The 27,387-nt window shown below is 36.2% G+C and overlaps 1 protein-coding gene across 5 annotated transcripts in view; it reads right to left on the bottom strand.

Annotated features, from left to right (window-relative positions):
• PDE5A (phosphodiesterase 5A) overlaps positions 1–27,387 on the bottom strand; it is a 193,408-nt gene that overhangs the window by 98,422 nt on the left and 67,599 nt on the right. For all 5 annotated transcript variants that reach the window (XM_012551898.3, XM_023505645.2, XM_031942433.1 and 2 more), the window contains exons 4-7: positions 19,516–19,587; positions 17,928–18,017; positions 9,717–9,854; positions 7,406–7,473 (exon numbers count right to left, since the gene is read on the bottom strand). In XM_012551898.3, the coding sequence (XP_012407352.1) occupies positions 7,406–7,473; positions 9,717–9,854; positions 17,928–18,017; positions 19,516–19,587 (368 nt within the window). The remainder of the gene's footprint in view (positions 1–7,405; positions 7,474–9,716; positions 9,855–17,927; positions 18,018–19,515; positions 19,588–27,387) is intronic.

The following is a 27,387-nucleotide window of genomic DNA, read 5'->3' as shown; positions in this document are numbered from 1 at the left end:
CTCCAGAGAAACAGCTAATGGCATTTGAACACAGACAGAAACATGTCTTCTTTTTTTCCTTCTTTTCTCCCTTCCTTCTTCCCTCTCTCTCTCTCTTCCTCTTTTCCTTCTTCTCTCCCTTCCTTCCTCTCTATCTCTCTTTCTTGCCTTTTGTTCTGGCTCAGGTTTTCTTCCACAAAAATGTTAATATAGAAATATGTTTTACATGTATAATTTACATCAGATTACTTATCATGTCAAGTAATGGAGGGAGGGATGGAAGAAGGGCATTTGAAACTCAAAATAAAAAAAATGTTTAAAATTGTTTTTACATATAATTAAGGAAAAATAATTTTAAAAAGAAGTAACCAAATAATCATTAGTTAAAGGGATGATATGGTCCATTGCAATATAATCCTCATGACCAAATAGACGATGGACCCAATCCCCAATGGCTGATGTTCCCATAAGTCTCCCTCATTCTGTTTTTTTAGTTCAGCAAAATGATATACCTTACAAAAACCTGGAAACAGTAGGAGGCATCAATTGCCTAAAATAGAAAGGAAATTCTTCACTCTTCCCTCTTATTCCCAGAAATTGTTATTCTTTAATATTAACCAGTTAGATTGGTTCAAACTCTTTGAAGGGATTCTCTTTGTGAACGTTATTCACAACAACCAGTTTTAGAAGTCAATATAAGCATCCATGCAGACACTGACATGCAGGAAACTCACAATATCCATTTCCCTTACTGACCACCACATCCAAAAGCCAAAGAAAGCATTGTCTACCCACTTCAACCTCATGAAGATGGGTTTAACTTGTTGGTTTTCTGGCCCTTCAAAAGACTAGCCCAGATGTCAAAATACAGTGTAGCAACTCCTGCAAAGGAGTTAACTCCTAGCAAAAAGTAGCAACTCCTGACACATGAAGGGTTTGACCTATGAATGTATAAATGTTTAAAAAACTCTCTTCTACAAATCTCTCTATTTTATAATGAGTATCTAAGTCAGATACTTGTTCCAAATCACAGTCAGGCTATATCAAAGCTGGGACTTGAACTCAGTTCTCTCTGGTTTCAAGCCCGATGATCTATCCATGGTACTGAACTGGATGCTCATAAAATTTCAGTGATCTGGAAGAGGAGCTCGGGAAAATCAAAAGAAGAGTGGAGCCCCTGGGGTGGGGGGGGGAGTAGTTTTGCAGCTATGTATTGGACAATATAATACAGATCTAATTATAAAGCAGCTAGTGGAAGGTACAGGGGTTTGTGAAAAAACCTGAAATAGGAATCAGCAATATAAGCCTTGGTTCTCCCATTAGTTGTGTGATCCTGAGCAAGTCCTTTCCTTCTTTGAGTGCCCGCTGCTCAACTATACAATGGATATAGTTGAACTTACAACTGTCTCCTTCACAGGATTGCCGTGAAATTCAGAGATGATATAGAAAATATCTTGAAAATTGTCTATTATAATCTACTATTATTATTTCCAAAAGTACTGGATAATTCAAATATGCTTAAGTTAGAGAATTTCTACTCCCCAGGTAAATTCTTTACTGTCTGAATTATTAAGAAAATAATAACAACACAGGTTTACAAAACACTTTATATAATGATCTCACACAAACATCTCCTTTTTTGTGTATAAGAAAAATGAAGCTGAGGAAAGTTAAGTGTTTGGACAAGGGACTCACAGTTGGTAAGTATCTAAGGCAAGATTTGCATCCAGGATCTTCATGGCTCTCAAGTTTGGAACTCTTAGTCTCTAATCCACATTGTTTATTCAAAAGTCTTTTAATACATATTGACATTAACTTGGATACTGAATTGTCTTGGATATTGAATGTCTTCTTAGATGTTTTGAGAGAGGGAAAAAACATTCATTTCATGAAGCTTACTTTAAAAAATCATATTAAAAAAGCAAAAAACAGAATCTCAGTAGATGTGTTCATAGGAGATCACAGATAAATTTCAAATCTTGGATATATAAGCTTTGAACGAAGGACCTGAAGCATAAAGCAGTCTGTGATATTTGGGGCTTTGTTTCTCATTTCATTCTGTCCTCATGAAGCCCTAAGCTAAGAAGACCTTTATGCTTTTTAATTTTCACATTCCTGTGAACCCACATCATCAACAGCATCAGGCCAAAAAGCATTAGGCCTCATACTGAAGCATAATTTTTTTCCAAAATCTTCTATAAACCAACTAACCAAAAAACATTTTGCAAAAAAAGCATTTCCTAAGTGCTTATTAGTACCAAGTAGGGGCTGCTATGAGAGGCAATAGCTAGAGTGCTGGGCCTATAGTCAGAAAGACTCATTGAATTCAAATCTGGTTGCAGACACTAACTAGCTGTGCAGCCTCAGACCAATGACTTAACCTTGTTTGCCTTAGTTTCCTCAAAATGAAGAAATGTAAGATGAGCTAAAGAAGAAGATGACAAACTATTCCAATATCTTTGCAAAGAAATCCCAAATGGGGTCATGAAAAGTTGACCACCACCTGAAAAATGACTGAAAAACAAAGGATATGACACTAATTCCTTTAGGAATAATAATGATTATAATAATAGCATTTATATAGCACTTAAAGATTTAAAAAGTGCTTTACAAATATTAACTTATCTTGACAACAACTCTGAGAGGTAGGTGCTATCATTATCTCTAAAACCAGGGAGGAAATATTTTTAAACATACCTCTCATCCCTAGTACCTTCTATTCTTTAACATTAATTATACTGGACTGGGTTCAGGTATGATTTTATACATGAAGAATATGAGGCTATTTGGATAAGATGACTGTCTTTTGTAACTTATTTAAAGTAGGATATGATTCATCTTCTATAGTCTCACCACAAGCTTCTTTGAGAATATTCTAATAAGGGGGAAGATGATGGGAATATATGCCTTTCTGTTATCCCATGGTTTTAATTTCTGCAAAGTCAGCATTTTGGAAACTTTTCATTTCATGTATTGGGAGATTATTAGTAGTTGGTCTGGTGATGTGTATCATATAGATTATTCTTAAATTTTTAAGAATTTGGGCAGTTGTGGATTATTGCTGCTTATGATAATGCCCTGGCTCCAGAATGGTTTATTTCTCGAACTCCCAAGGATGTTTTAGAATTTTCATTGGTGATACAGGGACTGGTCTTCTTCTATTTTATGGAGGATAGTGAGCTCCTGTCTGATGATTATAACCACCTGATATCAAATGACTTCTATTGCAGTGTTGTATTACCTACACCCTCAATCAATAAGCCTAAAGTTCTTTAAAGATAATCTTTCTGTAACTTCTGGAGGGTAATGAACAGAACCTGAATTGTTACCATCATTTTATTTATTTATTATAGCTTTTTATTTACAAGATATATGCATGGGTAATTTTTCAGCATTAACCCCTGAAAAACCTTCTGTTCCACCTTTTCCCCTCCTTCCCCCCACCCCCTCCCCTAGATGGCAGATAGACCAATACATGTTAAATATGTTAAAGTATAATTATCATCATTTTATAAATAGATTTTAATGACAGCTTTTGTTTGTCAGAACCTTATTGCCATATTGTTGGTTAGATCCTTATGGATATCAATGATGCAAGAACCTTTTGATTTCAGCTTTGGATCTCAGCCATTTCATAGACCCCACCCAGAAATAAATAAAACCACCTCAGACTATACTGTACAAATTTGGTGCCATATACCTATTGTATGCCTTTACTATTGCTTTCTACAGAGAGGTATGTTTGCTCGAAGAGTATTTCTGTAAATGTTTTACCTATTTATCTTGTGCTCTCACTACATACATCAAAACTCTTCCTCCTTCATGAGCAGGAAATATTCATCGTTTCATAGCTGTGTTAGAATGTTCAGCCCTGTTTTACAATCAGAGTACACTGGTTTTTTTGTCTGATGATCTCATTGGCTTTCATGGGTTCAATTACCACCTCTAAATAGACAATTCCTATATTTATAAAATTGTAATCATGTGTGATCAACTTACCTTTTAGGAAGCATTCAACTTAATGTTGCATAGGCCTTTCAATCTCAACATACAGTATTAGGATAATTATCCATTATGATAATAAACTCATTACTCAGCCCTTTTCCCTTACCCTCAAATGAATTTTCTTATTAATGTTAAAGCCACTACCATCCTCTCAGTTACTCAGTCCATAACTTTGATGTTATCCTTAACTCTTTTCTCTAGTCACATCCTATAGCCAATTTATTGCAGAAAAAATATCTTAGGTGTCTGCAACTACCCCTCCGTATAGCCTATTTCAGACCTCATCACCTCTTATCTGGAGTGCAAAATGGTCTCCTTAGGGCACATCTTGCTTTACTTCAACTCAAGTTTCTCTCAGTTATGATTTTTTTCAAATATATATATATATATATATATATATATATATCTGACCAGCCAATTCTTTTCCTCCTAATTAATTCCAGATCTATCTACTCAATGAGTTCAAGGATCAAATGGATACTTCTCTGTTTGGTATTTAAAGTTCTCTGAAATCTAGCCAATTCTTATCTTTCTAGTCTTCTTAGATTTCCTCTCTCCTACCTGCTCAATGGTCCAGGAAAAATGGATAATTTGCTATTCCTCACGTCCCCATGCCTTTGCATTTTCTGTCCACTATGCATGGTATTATCTTTATCATCTCTTTCGTCTTTTAGTATCTTTGGCTTTCTTCAAGATTTGATGCAAATCCTATTCTCTACAGAAATCCTTTCAGGTCTTGCTTATTGCTAATGTCTATCCCCTATGGATTACCTTTCATCTGTTCATTTTTATGTTCTAAGCTATTCATATGTTTTCTCCCCAATGAAAATTCATTTTCCTTCAGAATAGGGGCTGGGATTTTTTGTTTTGTTTTATTTTTGGTCATTTCTATATCTATGGTGTTTAGCTCAGTGCTGGTTTAATGCTTGTTGACTTAACTAATTGGACATGTACTATTGTTGTCCATTTTATTATGCAAAAAGTATGTTCTAAGACTCTTACTGCATAAGTATTAATTGTTCTAAATATGTTGCTTTTATTAAACTTTGGCTTTGGGGGGGGTCAGTCAGTCTCTTACACTCAACATTTTATTTTTCTGTGAGAAGCTTATGATAAATGTGTCACAAATAGAGGAAACCCTGATTTTCTTTTTGACCTTCAAAGTTTTCAATTTCTGTGTTTTCTTGACCCATGCACATTATATAATGAATATAGTGTTTTGGTGTGACTCCTCTCTGATCTTAAAATCATGCTCAGTTCTATTCAACATGTATAATAATGGATTTTGCTACAGGTAGAATAAGAGAAAACTTAATTGTTCTTCATATCCAAGTGCTGGTGATTTATTTTAAATAGAAAAAAAAAACAAAACAGTATAGTCCATGTGAGCATCCAATACTTTCATGCTTTTCACTATTCTTGGATCTACCGTATACATCTGCAGTATGTGATTGAGGCATGAGTGGGGAACTCAGTCAAAGGCTTTCTAATAATAAAAGTGGTATGAGTGTTACAGCACTTTGGGATGACTTGGTCAATAATCACTGAATGATAATAATTTACTTTTTATACCCCTAAAACTTTGAGGTTTTCAGTAATAAAATTTTTTTGTGTTTACAGATTTTTTTTTGGAACAATACAAGCTAAGAATGCTCTGTAATTAAATACACAAACACATAATTGGAACAATACAGGCCCATACTTGGAGGAGTCCCTGGTGTCCTACTCTTTCAGTAATAAGGATATGATGCCTTCTGTTAAGAAGGACAAACTCAGGCTTATATCAAAAAATAAGCTGGAAAATGTTTTGCCAGTAATTCAATCACTTCTGTGAGAAGCTATAACCAATAATTACAGATATTTCTCTACATTTACTACCTTCCAATTTTGCAGAGAAAAGTTTCAGTTACCCTCCCATTCCCTATCATTCATTATATTTCATTATATTAATGAGGCAAAGGACTTGCTGTTTTCCATCCGATCTAATTTGTGTTTTGTTGTATTTATTTTAAATCACAATCATCTTGTTTTTATCATTTTCAAGACAGGATCCTGAGACAAGTATCTTTATTCCATTAAAAAAATAATACAAGGCTATTGCAAGGTAGATAAAATAATTTCTTTTTGTAGTTGAATAAATGCATTAAGATGTAAGCTCATCCTCTGTAGGCTCACGAAAAGCAGTCTTGGTACAATAAAAGTAGAAAATAGGGCCATGAGAATGTTTACTTACTTTGCCCTGTTCCCAAACCCCCCAAGAGATTTGATTTCTCCTGGATTTTGAGTGACTGATTATCTTTTAATGCTTTTCAATCCAAGTAGGTAGGAACTTATGAGCATTTGAGATAGTGACATCTATTAAGGCATTTTTTTTTATTTTTATGAACTAGTGTTATCTGTGGTTATATCTATGATAATTGAACTGGCTGACAACTCTAGGAGTTTGTGATGTCTATATTGAAGGGAAAACAACATCTGTCAGTCCATGAAATTTATATGACCAAGTCATGACTTGCTGATAGTAGCTTCTAAATTTTTATAGCAGCTAGGGCATAGTGGATAGAGTGCTGGATCTGAAGTCAGGAAGACTCATCTTCCTGAGTTCAAATCTGGCTTCAGACACTTGCTAGCTGTGACCCTAAATAAGTCACTTGTTCCTGTTTGCCTCAGTTTTCTTATTTGAAAATGAGTTGGAGAAGAAAATGGCAAATCATTCCAGTATCTTTGCCAAGAAAACCCCAAATGGAGTCACAAGAAGCAAGACATGACTGAAAAAATGACTGAACCACCACAACAAATTTTTGTAAACAATCAACAACAAATCCTTACTGTGTGCCAGATACTGTGCTGAACACTAGGAATATAGGAATGAATTATATTATAAAGGGGGGAGCCTGAAATGAAGTGTGGCACAGTTGCCACAATTTCCTCACATAATTTGAATTGATCATCAAGTCATTTGTCTCCTTCTTTTTTGAAACTTCCTTTGTTCTTATGATCTGATATTTATAGGTTTAATATTTTACATAGTAAGTATACAATACAGCAAAACCATATGAGACAGATTTGATGCTATGATTATCTTCATTTTACAGATGAGGAAAGAGAGGCTTCAGAAGAGAGATTTGTCCAGGACAAACCATTTCTAAGTGTTTGCTAGATTCAAATCCAAATTTTCTTACTTTCAAGTTCATCAGGCATTGCAAGCCTCTTTGATCTTTTGGTCCCCAGCCTTACATCACAATGGGTCCTAAAACAAGTGATTTGAAAGATCCAAGTTGGGGGGAGGGGAGGAAGAGAAAAGCTCAATATAGTACTTCATGTAGAGATAGTTCTTCAAATGAAATTGTTCACAAAATAAACAAATGTACTACTTAACCAGTTTTTTATATGATCAAAAGAAATTTAGAATTTTTTTTACCTTGTTAAAGCATCTGCTGATTTTTCCAAATCCTCAAACTCCATGTGAAATACCCTAGAAAATGAATCCTGAAAATACAACAATGGTATCATGGATGGTACTACATATCTTCCAGTATGATGAAAACTAAACTGGTAAAACATTTGAGTCACTTCTGTCTTAAAATATATCATAGGCAATTATTGAACTTTCCTTTCCTTTTAGACTAATTTGACTAGACATTTACCCACTAGCACATCCTCAGTTTACCTCCCATTGCTAATGGCTGAAAATCATATGATGATATTAGCCAAACAGGTCCACCAGAGATTCCTGAAATTTCTTCTATTATTATCCAATCCCTCTTTACAATTCCAAGTTCAGCCTTCATTAATCTCTCCCCACCTTTTGCTATAGCAATTGAAGTTATTTGTTGTCTCTCAGATGATCAATATGTGCTTGTTCTGAACAGTCTCTTCCTATAATATTGGTTCTAAAGCTTCAGCTGTTAATTTTTGACTTGCCATTTGTCACTTCAGAAATGGAAATATGTTCCAACTATAATTTTTTGGTTGATCATGGCAGTAGACCTTACTCTTCAAAATGAAGAAAAATGAAGTGAGACATAAAAACATATGACAGAAGGAACATTCTAATGGTAACTTCTCAACAGACCTTAGACAAGAGCATGCTATCATGTCAAGAAATTGTTAAGGTGAACTAAAACGATATTGAGATATTCTAAAAGTGTGAGTCCAAGCATAATAAGCATGGATGCTTATTAAATGTTGGCCATAGGCTATTAGTGTATTCTGATGGATCTATTGGAAGGCAAACAACACTATAATCACTCCTCATTCAAGCACACAGAGAGCTTCAAAAGTGATAGAAATAGGAAGTGATCTTATAGGGAAAATGGTATGGCCAAATTTTATTGTATAATTTCATTTGATGAACATGGGTTTCATTCCACCAATGCCAATTCTTGAATGTCTAGCACTCACCCATTCATCCTATGCAGGACAATTAGGGATAGGCTCGAAACTTATCCCTAATATCATGATGACTTGATTTCAATGGTAACAGGGTATTTCTAGATGAAGAAACTTCTTCAACCAGTGCAGGCTGACCTCTCTACAACTTTATGTCTTAGAGAGCTGCCTCAATCACTGAAATGTTCAGAGACTTCCAGAATCACCCAGGAAGTATGTGACAAGATATAGGAACTTGAAGCTAGAACTGCAAGGACTGCTCTCTAATTACTATGAAATACTTCCTGTCTCAAGATAAACAGAAATATGTGATGATAATTTTGAGACATAATGATACTTCCTCCCCCCCTTTTTTTCTTTTTTTCTTCATTTAATTTCATGGTAATACCTTTTGAATCATCAAAGAAAATGTGATGTGAGATTAACATTAAATGCAGTTAAGAATGGCTTTTTATTATACTTTATTCATAGAAATAAGTCCCATACGAATGGTCCTCAATCTACAAAAATTCCCAGCTGATAAATGGCCATGCCAGCAGATACACAAGCTCCAGAAGGTTTTGCCAACTGCAGAGACTTCAAGTTATAGTATAGATCTTATAATATATGACTTTATCATGATAATGGTGACATTTGGAAGACATCTTAAATACTGTTATCTTCCAAATATAACATTCCATGACTTTGAGATCTAAGAATTAGTGAGGGTCTATGTCAGGACCTATAGGAACAGGAGGATAGAGAGAGAACAACACAAGGACAAAAAAAGGATAGCGAGAAGGCATTCCAAACCTCCTATGACTATCTAGAAATTTTGCTTAATATTCAAGTGAAGGAGAGGAAACTTCTCTTTTCTTCTCCTTCCTTCTTGACTATACTACCACTCATCACTAGTTAAGTAGGCTTTTATGAACTGGTATGGCTATCAAATAACCATTATAACTATCAAAGGAAAAGATTTATTTAGTTCCAGACAACTGATTTACAGTATAACTTACGATCCTAAACCAATGGCTTCTAGCACATAGCCTAGCCATGCTTTTTGAGCATTCTCTCTTTCTCCCCCACCCCTCTCCATTTCCATCTCTGTCTCTCTCTCCCTCTCTGCCTCTTGCTCTCTCACTCTGTCCCACTTCCCCTCCCCCCCCCTTCTTCCAGTTTACACTAAAGATTCTACTTTTTTCCACTTTTACTTACCAAGACTGTCAAGTCCTTCATTCTATTCCAATTTACCATGCCACTGCCATATATATTCCACATTAGGGTATATTGAAAGGGGGTTACTTGCAGATGGGGAGGTATAGAGGAAAAACAAAAAGAAAGTCAATAGTGATACTCACTGAGCAATCTTCATCCACTATAAAGATTGTGCATTTCTGCACTTGCATGAAAGCAATGATGGTAGCTGCAATCTTCTTTAGAATCACTTCCAAGGACTGCTGTTCTTCAAAGATTAAGCTGGCAAGGTCCAACAGTACCTAGGCAGAAGTGAGGCATCACGCTGGTGTCAGAGAATGACCACAGAGCCCCCCAAAGCATCCATGAATACCACATCCTGTCCTGAAGAGACCATATGGTTCCATTGCAATTTGCAGTAAGGACTGTGTCTCCAACTGCTATACCGATATTTGAAAAGAGATAATGGAGAGATAGTGTGTACAGTGGATAAAGAGCTGCCCTTGGGACTGGAAATATCGAGTTCAAAACTTATCTCTGATGCATACTGACTCTTTGACCCTAAATAAATGACTTAACCTGTTTGTGCTCAGGGAAAATTTTTCAGGAGATAAATTTCAGAGAAGGTAATAATCTGCAATGGTAGAACTCTCCGGGGAGCTCCCAATACCAATTTAATCAAAGGTTTGGTCCCTTGCTCTACCCTCAAAAGACAATAGCAACAGTACACGTTTGCCAATTGGTAGAGACAATGTCAGATATTCAGAAATGTAGGGAATCATCATCCAAATAAAATGATTTCACTGCTAGTCATTGTTTTGAAATAAGAAGTCAATTAAGCAGCATTTATTAAGTGCTTACTATATGTCACATGTGGGATATCAAGCTAGAGAATCTACCTCACAGTTATACTGCTAATATTTAAAAGCTGCATAGTCTTATTCAGGATCTTTCCCTTCTCTGGCCCTTAATTTCCCCCAGTGGGGGATGAGGGGCTTGTATTAGTGGTACTAAAGGACCTTTTAGCTCTACATTTATAACTTTATGGAGATTGCTCATCAGCTAATGACTTTCAAAAGGTCCCTTTGTGTTTTCTTTCTCAATTCAAGAATTCAGTTAAAATAAACTTTAATTGTGATAGGTCAAAAAAGCTCAAGATTGCTAGACATAAAAGGACAAGCAAAGCCAAAGAAGCCATTCATTTCTTTCAAGGTAACTCAATTAAGATATGCTCAAGATATCTGCTTGGGAATATTAGGAGAGACAAGCTAGGAAATAACAAAATGCTTCTAGAATCCATATTCCTGTATTATGCCAACAAATATTTGATAAACCCCTACTCTGTGCAAGAAACAACGAAGGACTAGACAAAACCCCTACTTTCATGGAGCATTTTCAATCTATTAGGGAGAGAAAACATACCACATACATGCATGCATATGCATAACTGTAAAGTAAGATAGAAAGTAAAAGTAGATCATCTGTAATTCTAAATCAGAACATCCTAGGAATGCAGAAAAGAGAGAGTTTATTTCTAAGTAAAAGTCAGAGAAAGGTGCTTAGCAAATTTCTCACAAAACAATTCCTCTGAAATACATAAAGGTAAAAGCAATTATATATATGTGTGTATATATATGTATATATATATTCCCTGAGGCAATTGGGATTAAGTGACTTGCCCAGGGTCACACAGCTAGGAAGTGTTATGTGTCTGAGACCAGATTTGAACTCAGGTCCTCCTGATTTCAGGGCTGGTGCTCTATACACTGTGTCACCTAACTGCCTCAGAAACAATTATCTTTAAAAAACATTCCCTTTTTGAAATATTATTCCTGATTCTAGATCAGAGTCAATTATTCAGTTGGCATGAATTCATTGTTGGGATTTTATCCTGGCAAAGGGCAAAGCCTATCCCTATCTTTACATGCTGGGCAATGCCTATCCATGTCATCTCATGAAGCTCCCCAATGCTCTAGAGTCTCTCCTTCATCCATTCTGTGGATAACATTGTAATACTCATGGTTTGCATCTTATACTCCCTTATTCTCACCATCAGCAGCTCACATTATTTCCAAATATATATTGCACAGCTGATATCCTTTATAGTATTTTTTACACATAAGTAGATCATCATTGGAAATGTAAGCTACTTTTATTACCCACAATCTCATGTTTGCCCATTGGACAACTTGTAACTTTAGGGAACACGGTTTTCCTAAGTCTTAGAAAGACACTGTTATTTTAAAAAATAGGGTTTCGTTTCAAGAATCAGGTTGGGATTATTGAAAGCATTGAGATATTTCCTAATGCAATCCAGTTTAATCCCTTTTCCTGTTTTATTCTGGATATTGCTTAGCACCTACTGAAAATACCAGTCCTGATCTCATGCAGTTTTACACTAACCAATGCAAATTGGCCATCTAACAGAAAATCTGAACAATATGCAATTGTCATCCATTTAGTCTTTCTTATATAGGTAGATAGGTCAATATCTTTTGAATAATTCCATATCTCACTAAGGAAGACTTAAAATGTTCTGGAACATCATGAAATTAGCAACATGTTATATCCTAACAGAAGCATCTCAAAGACCTCTACATTTTTTTGATAGGGGTTTGTTTGTGTGTGATCCCTTTTACCTCTGTACTCTGTGTAGGACATCCTACATGATTGTGGCCAAATACCTTGCCAAGCATCTATCTATCTCCTGTTTTATTTTTCAATTGATTTTAATAACCAAAAAGTGGTTGAAGAAAATTTGTTCCATGGCTATATTTAAAATGGAATTTTTATGATCTTAAAACATGCATTAGAGACTTGTTGTCAAAAGAAATTCTTCAAGGCTATGATTTACTCTACAGTTTGCTTTTTTATATAACAAAACAGGACATACAGTAAGATAGTTCTTCTATCTGGCCATAACCTCTTTTCTTTCTTCTCCTCTTTTGTCTCACTCATCGACCTTCTAAGACTTAAGTTTCCATTAGCAACAGGAGCTCTAGTCTTTCCCTCTATCTTTGCTTACCTAGGCCATTACCTCTGCTCTTATCTGTTTTCCCTTCCTTTAAAGTCTTGACTCAATAGTGAGACAGTTCAATGTCATCCTGTCTTCCAGCTTTCAGTGTTTTGGCCTATCAGAAAATCTTCTGATATTGTTATTGAATTGTTTCAGTTGTGTCTGACTTTTGTGACCCCATTTGAGGTTTTTTGTGGCAAAGGCACCAGAGTGGTTTGTTATTTCGTTCTCCAATTCATTTTATAGATGAGGAACTGGGGCAAATAGGGTAATGTAGCTAGTAAATAGTTGAGACTGAATTTGAACTCATGTAGGTAAGCAAGTCTTCCTGATTTCAAGCCCAGTGCTCTATACACTGTCCTACATAACTGCCTAGCAGAAGATTACAGGATTGTAGATTTAGAGCTGGAAAAAATTGGAAAAGTTATGTTCATCAATCAACATTTCCTCTGACTACCATTTCCCTACATATGTTGTTATCTTCTATTTGAATCTAAGCTCTTTAGAAGGCAAGAATTCTCTTGACTGTTTATATTTATATCTGCAGGGCACATAGTAAGCTTCAAATCCATCCATCCATGCATGAATGCATCCATCCACACCTCTATCCATGCATCCATCCATACATCTATCCATCCATTCATGCATGCATGCATGCATGCATCCATCCATCAATCCATATATCTATCCATGTAGCCATCTATCTATCCATACATCTACCCATACATTCATACATATATCCACCTATGTATCCATCCATCCTTCCATGAATGTATCTACATATCCATCCATCCATCAATCCATCCATGCATCCATGCTTCAATCTTGTGAACTCTGTGTATCATGTGATATTATTGGCTATTTTCTTTCCTCTTAGAGAACTTCTCTCTTGGCATTCATGATACTGTCATTTTCTGGTTTTCCTCCTATTTGTGTGGTTATTCTTTCTTGGTCTCCTTTGCAGGATCATCATTATCCTTAACTTTCACAATCATTTCCTAGATATATTGTCTATATTCTGGTTATTATGATTCTGTCCTTGGGTCCCTTGGGCTCTAACTAGTGAGCTTTTATCCTCTCTGGATCAAACCTCCATGTGATTTCCTGGCTATCTCCTCACCATGAAGTTTACACTCCAGCCATTACTGCCATTTTCTTCCACCCCATAATGGAAGTACTCTACCCTTTGATCATCCAGGTATGTTAGGTGAGTTTTGGTTTTATCTTACTTGGAGCCAGGCCTCCATGTTATTTCCCATCCAGACCACAGCACTGTTGAACAAGCTACCTATAGGGCTTTTGCTTCTACAAAGACTATATTGCTTTCTTACCCTTGTATGCCTGGAGTTTAGCATATAGTAAGTACTTCATCTACCTACCTTCAAAGGGTGAGAATACTCCCAAACGGCTGTCCACTTTTCTTTTTTCTCTATAATATCTCTTATCTTATCACCTCTTATAGATTCAATTACTATCTTTATGCAGAAGAAATCAAAATCCATATAATCAACCCCAATCTCTTTCTCTTGACCTCCAGACCTGCATCAGCAACTGTCTTTTGGATATTTCAAAGTGGATGTCTTATATTTGTTCTACATTCACTATGTCCAAAATAGAACTCATTATCTTTCCCACAAAACCTATCCTTCTAAACTTCCCTATTTTGTCATTTCACTATGCCTTCAGTTACTCAAGTTCAAAACCCAGATGCCTTCATTCCTCAATCTAATCAGTTGTCATGTGGTCAATGGTTCCCTCAAAACATATTTTGCATCTGTCTTCTCTCCAGATGCCCAAAGCACTTCATCATCACCTCTTGCCTGAAGACAAGTGCCTCCTAATTGGTCTATACAAGACACTTGCTGCCAACTTGGTATTCTCAATATACTTTTTAAAAATGAATTTTTATTATTATCATTTTTAACAGCACCTGTATGTACCCTATTGACTTCCTCCTTTTAAATGAGTCATACTTTATAATAAAGAATACAAAAAAGAAAAAGAAAAAAGAAAAACTCCAAAACTAAAAGACTGACCAAGCCTGGCATTATATCCAATGCTCCATATCTGGGACTATCACTTCTGCAAAGGGGCTGGGACTGTGGTCTCATTTTCTTTCACTGGGGCCAAGCTCAGCCATTATCATTTGGCCATACATGTTTTGATTGTTTTCATGTGGTTTTCTCTTCTGTTTTAATTGATGCAATCACCATGTCTATTGCTTTCATGGTTCTGCTGACTCCAGTTTGTTACCCCTAAAGTACAGGTCTGATGAAGAGTCTCTCCACCTCCAGGAGCCTTTGGGCTCTTTTTTTCTCCTCTTATGCTCATGGGAGAAAATGAACAAATCCCTTAAATGAATCACCCTGTCTCATAAAAGATAGCTTTTCAGTATTCATCTTCAAAAACACTATAGGAGAACATCATCACTGACTAGCTTCTTTTTAGTTCTTTCAATCTGGCAAAGTGTTTTAGATAAACTGTCGCACTTTATCCTCACAGCAACTGTGTGAGTTATGCCACAGAAATTCCAATCTCCATTTTACAGATAAAAAGAGGCCTAGGGAGATTAAAGCGACTGATCCAGGATCACACAACTAGTAAGTGCATGAAGTGCTATTTGAATTCATAGCTTTCTAAGTCCAGGGTTAGCTCTATCTGCTATGCCAAGTTGTGTTTCTGTGAATACAAAAATCCATTATTTGTTCCCAACACTAAATGTGTTGTATAACTACCTATGTTTCTTTATAAAATTTGCCCTTTGATTCTCTTTCACTTCTGGTTACACTAAGAATAAAACATCTCTTAAGTGTTAATCTTTATTATAGTCTAGGGTCTAATTGCATATAAATGTTTTCTTAACAGAAAGGAGTCTTAGGATGTCAAAGAATGTAGTTGGATATTCAACTATCTGATATTCAGAAGGATCACACATTCACTCATTCATTTCATAAATATTTGTGTCAGGATTCTCACTTTGTGTCAGGAGTTGTGCTAAGTACTGGTGATACAACAGATAGTCTCTGTTCCCAAAGAGCTTCCAATCTAATGGGGATTAGATTAAGTAAGGGATAATCTATTCCCAGAAAACTAAGAAGAATAAGAGTAGGATTCGTGATAGACAGTCAAGAGAAGGAAGATGCATTTTGAGCTGTGGTACTGCCTTCAATAGAAAATATAAAAGTTCAAAGAAATATCAAAGTTCAAAAGAAAAATAAAAATTCAGAAGTATAAAATATTCAGAAATATAAAAGTTCAAAGGATGGGTTTAGGAAAGTATAAAATATGTTCCATATTGAACATTCTGAGTCTGAGATGAAGAAAGGGCATATGGCAGGAAATGACCATTGGGGAGTTAATGATGAAGGATTGGGAGAGAGGAATAGTGCATTTGGGAATCATGTATATGGGAAGGGTAATTGAAACCATAAGAATAGATCACAAAAAGGAAGAGAAATGGAAGAGAAACAGAGAAGGGAGGGAGAGAGGGGGAGAGGGAAAGAGGAAGAAATGGAAGGAGAGAAGAAAAGGAGGGGAAGTGAGAGAATCAGTGAGACAGATAAACATACACACAAAGACAAAGACATAGGGACAGAGATAGAGAGACTAAGAGAGACATCGACACACAGAAGTGAAGAGGGATAAAGAGGGAAGAAGGGAGGAGAATTATTGAGACCAGGATAGAGTCTTAGGGATTCGATACTATTGGAAGGGGGTAATTAGGATTTAGTAATAGGAAATGAGGAGAAACCAGAGTTCAAAAGTAGGAAAGAGTTCTGTATTGAGGGAAAAGAAACTATCAGGGAGGATTAAGTAGGGAATAGTATCAAAAAGCACCAGAGAAGTCAAGGAGGATACAATTTTTAAGAGGTCAATGGATTTAGCAATTAAGAAATAATTTATAAACAATGTTGGAAGGGTTGTGGAAAGATAGGCACTCTAATGTATCATAAGAACTGTGGATCAATCAATTCGTTCTAGAAAAAAAAACCACCCAAATGTCCATATTGCTTGTCTCAGAGAGATCTCTCTGAAAGAAATACAAGACTAGGAGGTCTATCATCCAAAGAAAGGGCTCATCTTTCTTGATATTGCATTTGATACTCTTGACCAACCTCCTCTCAGTTTTCATGACATTGCTCTCTTGGTTCTTCTCCCACCTCTCTGACCATTTCTTCTCAGTCTCTTTTGCTAGATTATCATTTATTATGTTTAATTGTGGATATTCCCCAAAGTTCTGTTTTACGTTTTCTTCTCTTTTCCTACTTTTTAATCTCATTAGATGCTATGCTGCATATTTATTATTTCTATTTAGATGATTCACAGATCTCTATCTATCATCTATCTAGTTTCTATCTATCTATCTATCTATCTATCTATCTATCTATCTATCTATCTATTTCCTCAGTAACTCCCCTAAGCATCAGTCCTACATTATCAACTGTCTATTGGGACATTTCAAAGTAGATATCCTAGAGATATCTTAAACCCAGCATGTCCAAAACTGAATGCATTTTCTTTTGTCTCCAAAATCCTCCTCTCTTCCAAACAGAAGGCACGACCATCCTTCTAGACTCCTGAGTTAGTAACCTTGGCATTATTCTCAACTTTTGATTCTCCTATTTCCTTATCCCATATATTCAATTAGTTAGCAAATTTTGCTGTTTCTAATCTCACAACACCTCTCATCTCCAATTCCTTCTCTGCACTCACAAAACTACCATCTTATTTCAGGACCTCATCATCTTTTGTCTAGGTTACCACAGTAGCTTCCTAATTTGTCTCCCTGTCTCTTGTCTCACCATACCAGTCCATCCTCTTTACACAGCTACCAAAATAATTTTCCAGGCTCAGAGCTGACTATGCCATTGTGCAAAACCAACTCTACCTATTCCTATTTCTTGTAGGATAAAATATAAACTTTTCTATTTAGTTTTAAAAGTCCTACCTACCTTAGCCCTGGGATAATGTTGGTTGTGGAAAAATGGACATACTTTTGGTTGTGCTGGCCATTACTGGTTGTATTTATTTACTGTTCGAGGGGACCTCATTGGCCATCTAGTTCAAATTCTTTGTTCTAAAATTGAGGAAACTTACTCACCCAGAGACACACAGACAAAGGTCACAATTTAAAGGTCAGGATTTAAATCCAGATCTTCCTGACTGGAAGTCTGGTGAGCTATTTATCAAACCATCCCGCTTTTCTAAAGTAACCTCTAAGTTCCTTTTTAGTTCTGTGTTCTATGCCTAGATCTGGTAGCTATTGATGAGAATGCTGAATTAGCAAAAATGTCATGTTCCATAACCATGTCTAAACTTCACCTTCTCATAATCTTTTAATTATACACAACAGACTTACCTGGTTCCGTTTGTTCTCTAGAAGTGACGTCTCATACAACTGAGCATTGTGGAGAACAATTCCACAGAATGCCAGGTAAGCAGCAAAATCCTGAAGAGACAGAAGACAATGACAAAGAGGATATTGAAATAGACACCAAGATTTTTCATCCGTGTTGAATAACAGAACTATTAGAGATAGGTGTTTGCTTTCAATCACTTCCCATTAGAATCACATGCAAAATAAAACATTACTCTTAGTAGAATTTAAAAGTACCATTAAGTACTTAGGGGTACACAGGATAGCCCCACAATCATTTGAACCTATGGCAATTTTCAACATAGAAACCACAATAATATACTTATTTGAAGATCTAAGTACTTATATAACTTTACTAATGTCATCTTAGATACCATGGTGAAAGTACCATCTTCATTACTACATTTTAACACTCATTAAGTGAAAAGGGAAATAGGATTTTTACATAAGGGAGCATGGACTCATTACCAGAGCTTATGTGGACAAAAAATGGAGCACAGATTTCCATTGAGGAGAAGGAGTTATTGCATAATAGAATGTCAGCCTAATCTCAAAGACCCGGGTTAGAGTCCCATCTCTGACACAAATTTGGAGTGGGACCCTAATCAAGTCAGTTTAATTCTAACTGCCCCCAGACAATGCTCTAAGCTGCAGAGAAGGTACTGCCCAGCATAGGATGAGGGAGCTTCCTCCTCCAGGAATTCCTAATATCAATAAAATTCTAAGTTCCATCTCTGTTCCTGTCCACAGATAAACTATTAGATACCCTAGAGACCCAGAGAAGATTAGTTTATGTTCTGGCCTCTTTAATCTTCTGACAGTGACATCATGGATAGCAGCCAAGATGTGCTCTGACAAACACCCTTCAGATCACTGTTAGACAAAGTTCAGGGCTAGCTGAGCTATTACTGACTCAGAAAGGGTGTGTGTGTGTGTGTGTGTGTGTGTGTGTGTGTGTGCTCTCAGATAGGCAGAAAGAGTGTTCTGAATTGATTCTCTCTACATTTGGAGGAAATGAGCAATAAAAAAAGAGCTTGACTGCTGTTCTTTCCAATGCTACATTCCAAATCCTGAGCCTAGATTCACACCTTGGCGCCCCAATGTCTGTGTAAAAGGTTTATATAACAGTCTTAAAGCTGCTTCACCATTGAGGCAATTCCAAACTTTCGTCCCATTCCTAAATTTGGAATGGATCTTACAAGAATTTTTATTCGGAGGCCTAATTTCTTTTCACCAGTGATGAAAGCTAAATAACACCGTTTAAAGGTCATAATCAGTCCTTTGTGTAGTCTTAGCACTTATAGGGGCCACCATTTTGAAAGTGACGTGGAACCTCAAATAAGGAACCAGTGTATCAGTGCTCAAGCAATGACATAGATACTGTCCATTCAGGTCATCTTATGTCTACAACCCACAAAAAGGCAAACCATCCATCAACTTTGACTCCCCTCCCTCCAGCCCCATCATTCCAAGCCTAGCACTGACTCTAGCTGTCTAGCTAATTGCCTTCAATGAAAAGAAAACTCATCCATAAATGATGTGAAAACAAATATAATGTCCATGTTGATACCTTTTCATCTTTTTCTGTGAATGTGCCACCATTTTCAGATTTCTTGTTGATGGCCTGAGCCACACCAACAACCTGATGGAAGAAAAGAAAAGATATAATTGCTACTTTTCTCAGTCATTTCATCTTATTTTTTAAACTTTAGCCAGAGGAATTAGTGATGAGAACTCTTCCAGCTCTTTTAAAAGTAACTTTTGAAATTAATTTCTTAGGGCTTTTTGCAGCATTTAAGCTCAGAACTGATCCTAATCCTTGAGGCCTAAACAGAATGCATTTCTTTTACAATGATTACAAATTTCTTGATTTCATGACATCAAAACATCTGGTGTTGGCACTCCCATGACCAATACATGAAGCAGCCCTGCTATCTATTGCCTGATTACCTTTGGAGATGCTAAAACCAACCTTTCTCCACTCCATAAAAAATCCCCTGCAGTTAGCCTCCTTGCTGCTGAATCCTTCTGACCTCAGCTACATTTGGTTTTAGTTGTCTTGGCTGCAATGATTAATTTGGCAGAATCAGCCTAAGTTTGTGTTGGTTCATATTTCTGGCATAGTCTTCAAGAGCCTTAAGGCCCCTCCATACTCTTAAGAAGTAACCTAGAGTAGAGATTGGGGAGGAGATGCCAAGCAATCCAATGCTAACTAAAATGGTTTTTCTTAACAATGAGTCAAAAGGACAAATTGATGATTTTTCTCATTAGAAAATGAAGTGACACAAAAGATAAAATAGACATTTCATGTTGGGTTGTAAATTCAAAATTCACAAAGGGATAAACTGTCCTTAACTGAAAATAAAGCAAAAACTAAGTGATTCTCAGTTATATTGGAGGAAGTTCAATGTGGCCTGTAATATGGTCATTTCTTATTATCTTTTTTAAAATTTCTTTTTATTTTTAAAAATGTTTATGTTCAGTTCACAATTATCTCCCTTCTCTCACTGAGAAGCCAAGAAATATAATAGATACCCATTATGCATATGAAGTCATGCAAACCATTCTTAATGTCTATAGAAGGAAGGGCAGAGGGGGGTCAGCAAAAAAAAAAATCCTCAATATTGCTATCTGAGTCATATTTTAATTACTAGGATCATTATCAGTAGAGTATAGAGCACTGGACCTGGAGTCAGGAAGCTTTGTTGAGCTGTGTCTGACTTTCTAGGACTCTTTTTGGGGTTTTCTTGCCAAGATTACTAGAATGGTTTGCCATTTTCTTTAGCTCACTTTCCAGATGAGGAAACAGACTAACATGGTTAAAAGTGATTTGCCTAGATTTCAACTCAGAAAGAAGAATCTTCCTGATTCCAAGCCCAGTACTATATCCACTTTACCATGAATACTTGAGTACAAATCATGCTCCAAGCACTTAATATTTAGGCAAATCACTGTATCTTTTTCAGACTAGGTTTCCGCATCTGTAAAATGGGGATTAATAATAGCACCTACTTTCAGAGGTTTTTGCAAACCCAAAATTACTTTAGAAACTTAGCCATTTACCATTACATTGAATTCCCAATCCCTATATTTATGCACACCTGCATTTTTGATTTCCTTCACAAGCTAATTGTACAATATTTCAGAGTCTGATTCTTTTTGTACAGCAAAATAACGTTTTGGTCATGTATACTTATTGTGTATCTAATTTATATTTTAATGTATTTAACATCTACTGGTCATCCTGCCATTTAGGGGAGGGGGTGGGGGGTAAGAGGTGAAAAATTGGAACAAGAGGTTTGGCAATTGTTAACGCTGTAAAGTTGCCCATGCATATAACCTGTAAATAAAAGGCTATTAAATAAAATTAAAAAAAAAAAAAAAAGAAACAGCCATTTTTATTTTGCATTTCTTTTCCTCTTCTTCTTCCTCCTAATGTTTCCAGAAAACTTAACATGAAACATTTTACATATACCTGGTCCTTACAGCAATGGTATAGTAGCAGTATTTTTGTCCTCGTTATTGAGAAAGCAGAGCTTTTTTTTTTTTTTTTTTTTTTAGCAGACATGGAAAGGAAAGGAAGAGTATAAGCATTTATATAGCATCTATTTAATGGCAGGCCTTGTGGTAAATGCTTTTACAAATATTATCTTTTGTTCCCCACATAACCCTAAGAAAATGATGCTATGATTATCCTCATTTACAGATGAAGAAACTGAGGCTAACAACTTAGATAAGCCACCCAAGCTCTCATAGTTAATTGGTACTCAACAAAAGGATTAGAATTCTTGTCATTATCTTTGGCAGACAATATTTTCTGGTGTATTGTATAGCATCTAATATTTGTTTTGAGGAAAAGATCCTTTTGCAAAAAAAAAAAAAAAAAATGCCAGTACTGATTTATATTCTTCACCTTTATTTCAATCTGACTGAGTCTGCATTTGATTTTCAGTTTTTGTTTTGCTTTATTTTATTTTACTTTGAGGGAGAACAGGACAGATAAATTTGCCTTGGAAAACGATCATAAACTTTTGCAAGTTAAGAGTATCAGAATATCTTACTCTCATCACACAGCTTCACACCTAATGATCACTTACAGGGCTCTATAATTCAAATCAAATTAAATTGATAAGAATTTATTGAATGTTTACTATTGCTAAAACTACAAGAATACAAAGAAAGGAAATCTGGTACATGATTGCCAAGATCACTGATTGCTTTTCATATTGATTCCCATTGCCTTTTTGTGATCTCTATTTCCTACTGTCTCCATTTCTATGTCACTTACAATAGGAAAATGAGCTGTGACTTCCTCCTAAATGGATCTGAGATTTGATACTTGGACACTGTGAAAGAGCCATATGGACGCTTTCCACTAATGCACATGGGAACTCCTCTTGCCTTCTGTTATGTCTGACTTTTTGTGACCCCACAGACCATAGTATGCCAGGCTTTTCTATGCTTTACTAACTCCTGAAGTTTATCCAAGTTCATATTTGTTGTTTCTATGACACTATCTTATCCATCTCATTCTCTACCATCTTTTTTTTTTCTTTTGTCTTCAATCTTTCCCAACATTAGGGTCTTTTCCAATAATTCCTATCTTCTCATTATAGGGCCAAAATATGTAAGCTTAAATTTTACTATTTGACCTTTCAGTGCTGTCTGAATAAATTTCTTTAACTATTGGCTGCTTTGATTTCCTTGCTGTCCAAGGGACTCAATATTCAAGTGCTGATTCTGTAATGCCCAGCTTTCCTTATACTCCAACTCTTACACCCATACAATACCACTATAAAGTTTTAGCTCTGACTATACGAGACTTGTCAGCAAAGTGACACCTCTTCTTTTTAGTATACTGACCAGGTTTGTCATAGCTTTCCTTTCAAAAATGAAGTGTGTTTTAATTTCGTGGTAGTATCTACCATATGCAGTGATTTTTGAGTCCATGAATATAAAATCTGACACTGATTTCCATTTCTTTTCCTATTTGATAGGAAGTGATAGGACCAATTGCCAAAATGTTAGCATTTTCATGTTAAACTTCAAGTCATCTTTAACACTTTCCTCTTTTTCTTCATTAAGAGATTTCTTTACTTCCTTGCCATCAAAGTGATATTGTCTGCATTAATATTTCTATCAGCAACTTTAATTCTGGCTTTGCATTTGTCTAGCCTAGCATTTTGCATTATTTACTCTGCATATAAGTTAAATAAATAAGGTGACAATATACAGTCTGCTTAGACTCCTTTCCCAATCTTAAACCAATCAGCTGTTCCATGTTTGTTTCTAATTATTACTTCTTGATCCACATATAGATTCCTCAGGAGACAAATAAAATGATCTGATATTCCCATCTCTTGGGGCACTCATCATCTTTTGTTGTGATACATACAGTCAAAGACTTTAGTGTAGCTCAATGAAGCAGAAATAGATGTTTTTCTGGACCTCCATGCTTTCTCCAGAATCCAGTAAACATTGACATTTTGGTCTCTATTTCTTCTGCCTCTTTGAAAACTAGTCTGCACTTCTGGTAATTCTTGGTTTATATATTGCTGAAGCATAACTTGCAGTCTAACCTTGCTAGCATGTGAAATAAACACAACTGTTCAGTCATTTGAACATCCCTTCTTTAGTACTGGGACTTTAACTGATCTTTTCCAATCCAGTGGCCACTTTCATGTTTTCCAAATTTGCTAGCATACTGAATACAACACTTAATAACACTGTATTTTAGGGTTTTAAATAGCTCAAGTGGAATTCCATCACTTCCACTAGCCTATGGTTATCACATGCTTCCTAAGGCCCACTTGATTTTATTCTCCAGGATAAGGCTCTGGAGAGTAACCATACAGTTATGATGATAAGATTTTTCATGTATAGTTCTTCTATGTATTTTTCCCACCTCTTCTTAATCTCTCCTATTTCTATTGCTTGCCTTCTAATCCAGTGGTATTCTCATTCACATTTTTTCCCAAAGCCTTTCATAGGATGGTTACCTAATACTAAGGTGTGTTTGGGTTGCTAATGGATCATCTGTGCATAAAGTGCCATTTGATGATTCTGTCCAATGGGACACAAAATAATCAAGTGACTGGAAGCATCAGATTACTATGGACTTGCCTGTTTATCATTCCCTGTCATTCTAATTCTTCCTATAATCTACCCCTTGTTATACCCATTATTCAACCTGATGATGATCTCCTATCCTTAGCCCCAATATTCTTCTAGACCATCACTCCTGTCACTCTGGCTACACTCTCTAGGCTCTGTGGGTATCCTACAAGGCTCTATTATAGGTATCCCCCTCCCCTCTCTCTCACTGGTTCCTATGGGTTCAATTTCCTATTCTATTTTTTTTCTGTTTATTCCTATCCTAATTTTTACCAATGATATCCATATCTATCTCTAGCCGCCCCCTGAGCTTCAGTCCTAAATTGCCAACTTCCTATTGAACATTTCAAGGTGGATGCTCCAAAGCCATTTCAAAGTCAACAGATCCAAAAGAAAACTCGTTATTCTCTACCTCACTCATCTTCTCCCACCAAAGCCAATTTCTTCAGAACTTACTATTGAGGGTACCAATATCTTCATAGTCACCTAACTTTGTGATGTTGGTGCTATCCTTGACTTCTCACTCTCACTTGAAGTGTCTATCTGTACTGATATATTCTATACACACATATTAGTGTTATATATACATATATATATATATCATGTGAACAAACACATATATACATATACATACACACACATATATATATACATTTATAATAAATGCCAAATATTGCCAAGATCTCTGCATTCACACCCTTAATAGTAGTTCAGTTCTTTATCATCTCTTGCCTATGTTATTACAGCAGTCTCCTATTTAATTTCTTGCCTCAAGTCTTCCCCATTTTAAGCCATCCTCTACATGGCTGCCAAAGTGATTTTCCTAAAACCCAGGACTGACCAGGTCAGCACCTAGCCTCACCCCATTCAATCCACTCTAGGGGCTGCAATTACTTCTAGATCTAATATATACTGTTCTGCCAGATCGTATTAAAAAGGAGAAATGTAAGCAAAAAAACAACCCCAAAGTTTCATCTTGTACAAAGCAAACAGATAAAGATGAGAATAGCTAATGTTAAAGAGATCAGGGAAAGACAGACACACTAATGAATGTATTGTTGGCAAAGCTATGGATTAGTTTCTTTGCATTCTGGAAAAATTGGAATTATGCAATGAAAGTAACTCAAATGTCTTGACTCAGAAATTTTACCTGCAAGGAGATCACTAATAGAAAGGCAGGCTCTTTATATATCAGAGAATTTACAGTCTCACTTTTTGTAGTAACCAAGAACTAGAAACAAAATAGATGTCCAATGAACAGTAAATAGCTAAAGAAATTGTGGAAAAGGAATGTAATGAAATAATACTGTTGTTAAGAAATGGTGAATATCATGAACATAGAGAAACATGAAAAGACATACATGAACTGATGTAAAGTGATATAAGCAGAGCCAACAAAACAACGTGCACAGTGATTACAACAATGGAAATGTAAATAACAATGGCAAACAATTAAAAAAATGAGTATTTGGAAATAAGAAAGAATATGCTCAGCCCCAGAGAAAAGACAGGAGTAGAATTCTGAAAAAAAAGTCAGATTTTTTTCCAATGGGTTTTGGAGTTTTGCTGAATTTATTTCTCTCTTCTTCCTTCTCTCTTCATCCCTTTGGTGTTCCACAGCACATTAGGGACAGATTTCCAAATGCCATTAGCACATTGTTTCAGGTATTGGGAAGTCTGATCAATCAATCAAACTACATTTATTAACCACCCATTAAATAGCTGACTAAGGACTGAAGGAGTTTGCCTTGGGATGGTAGGATGTAGAGACTTTGAATAGTGTATGTTCTAAACAAAAATAAATCACTTATAATCTCAACTGGAAAAGACACCAAGTTTTTCCCTATGTAGGTCTATCATTCTTGATCTGGTCCATAATAACAGAGTATCTAGGTAGTCCATTGAATAAAGCACTGGACCTGGAGACAGGAAGACTTGAGTTTAAATCTGGCCTTGGACACTTATGAGCCGTGTGACCCAGGCAAATCACTTAACCTGTTTGCCTTGGAGGCAGTTAGTGGACAGAGCACTGAGACTGGAATCAGGATGACCGGAGTTCAAATGTGGCCTCATATATGTATACTTACTAGCTATGTGACCTTGGCCAAGTCTCATTATCTCAGCTTCAATTTCCTTACCTGTAAAATGGGAATAATTATACCACTTACTGCATAGGACTGCTGTGAAGATAAACTGAGATAATACCTATAAAGTGCTTTGCAAAACTACTCTCAGTAGTAGTAACAGTAAGGACAGAAACAGGAACGTGACTTGTGATTTCACTGGCAAAGAGATCTCCCAGATGAGGGAACTTCCTCTAACAGTGCTAGCTGGTACCTTCTCTGAAACTTTTACAGTCTCAGAGACTTTCCTAGAGTGTCAATAGAAAATATTAGAGAGAACTTGAACCTGGATCTTCTAGGTTCTGAGACCCATTTTCTTCCTCTTTACAACACTGATTTTAGGAGTCCCAAAAATTCCTTTTTGAGGGGTTTACACTTTTTAGAAAAATGGAAAAGCCATTCTTGACGTTAGAAGATAAAGTTCTATTAATGTGATATTATGCATCACCATTTCTCTCTGGCTAAACTGGCTACTGTCCCATATGGCAGAAGGTGTGTCTCCCCCTCCCTACTGGTCAAAAGCAAACAACTGTGAATGCTCATTCATGTGTATGTACATAGAAAAGATACCCCCTTCTTCTCCAAATCACATGACTCCCTCCCCATTAGGATTTTGGTGTTTTTGGGGTGGGCATGTGAGGCATTCTCATGCCAAGTTACTTGCTAATGGATACAGGATGCTGTAATTGGTTCTCATCACAGCTGGCTGTAATGAGTCATCCGTATCCCATCCTACATCTCCACAGCTGCCCCAGAAGCTAAAGATATGTCACATCACCCACTATATTCTCAACATTCATTGCTGGATATGGAGAGACTCAGGACATGGATGCTGGGAGAGAAGGTCTGGATTTGTCTAGGCTCTGCTCATCAATAATGCTCACCTCCTATTGATTAAAATATGAATGCCTCTATATGACATTTAGAAACTTCCAGTCTGGCTCCAACCTGCCTTTTCCAAATGATTTTGCATTATCCACCCCTTTGCATCTATTCCACCTATAGGTTGGCTTATTTGCTATTGCCAAATCACAAGCTTTTGCACAAGCCTTTCCCTTGCCTATGATGTCCCATTCCTCATTTCCTCCTCACAGCTGCTATGGATAAGGATAATTATGAACCGACAGGGAATAGGTCTGTGATGTCATTTGTATCTGGAATTCTTAGCCAAAGAAACTCCCTCTACCAAAGAGCTTGGCACCATC

This window comes from Sarcophilus harrisii, chromosome 6 (genome assembly GCF_902635505.1).
Source record: "Sarcophilus harrisii chromosome 6, mSarHar1.11, whole genome shotgun sequence".
NCBI classification, from domain to species: Eukaryota; Metazoa; Chordata; class Mammalia; order Dasyuromorphia; family Dasyuridae; genus Sarcophilus; species Sarcophilus harrisii.
This window is presented reverse-complemented; position numbering and strand designations above follow the sequence as displayed.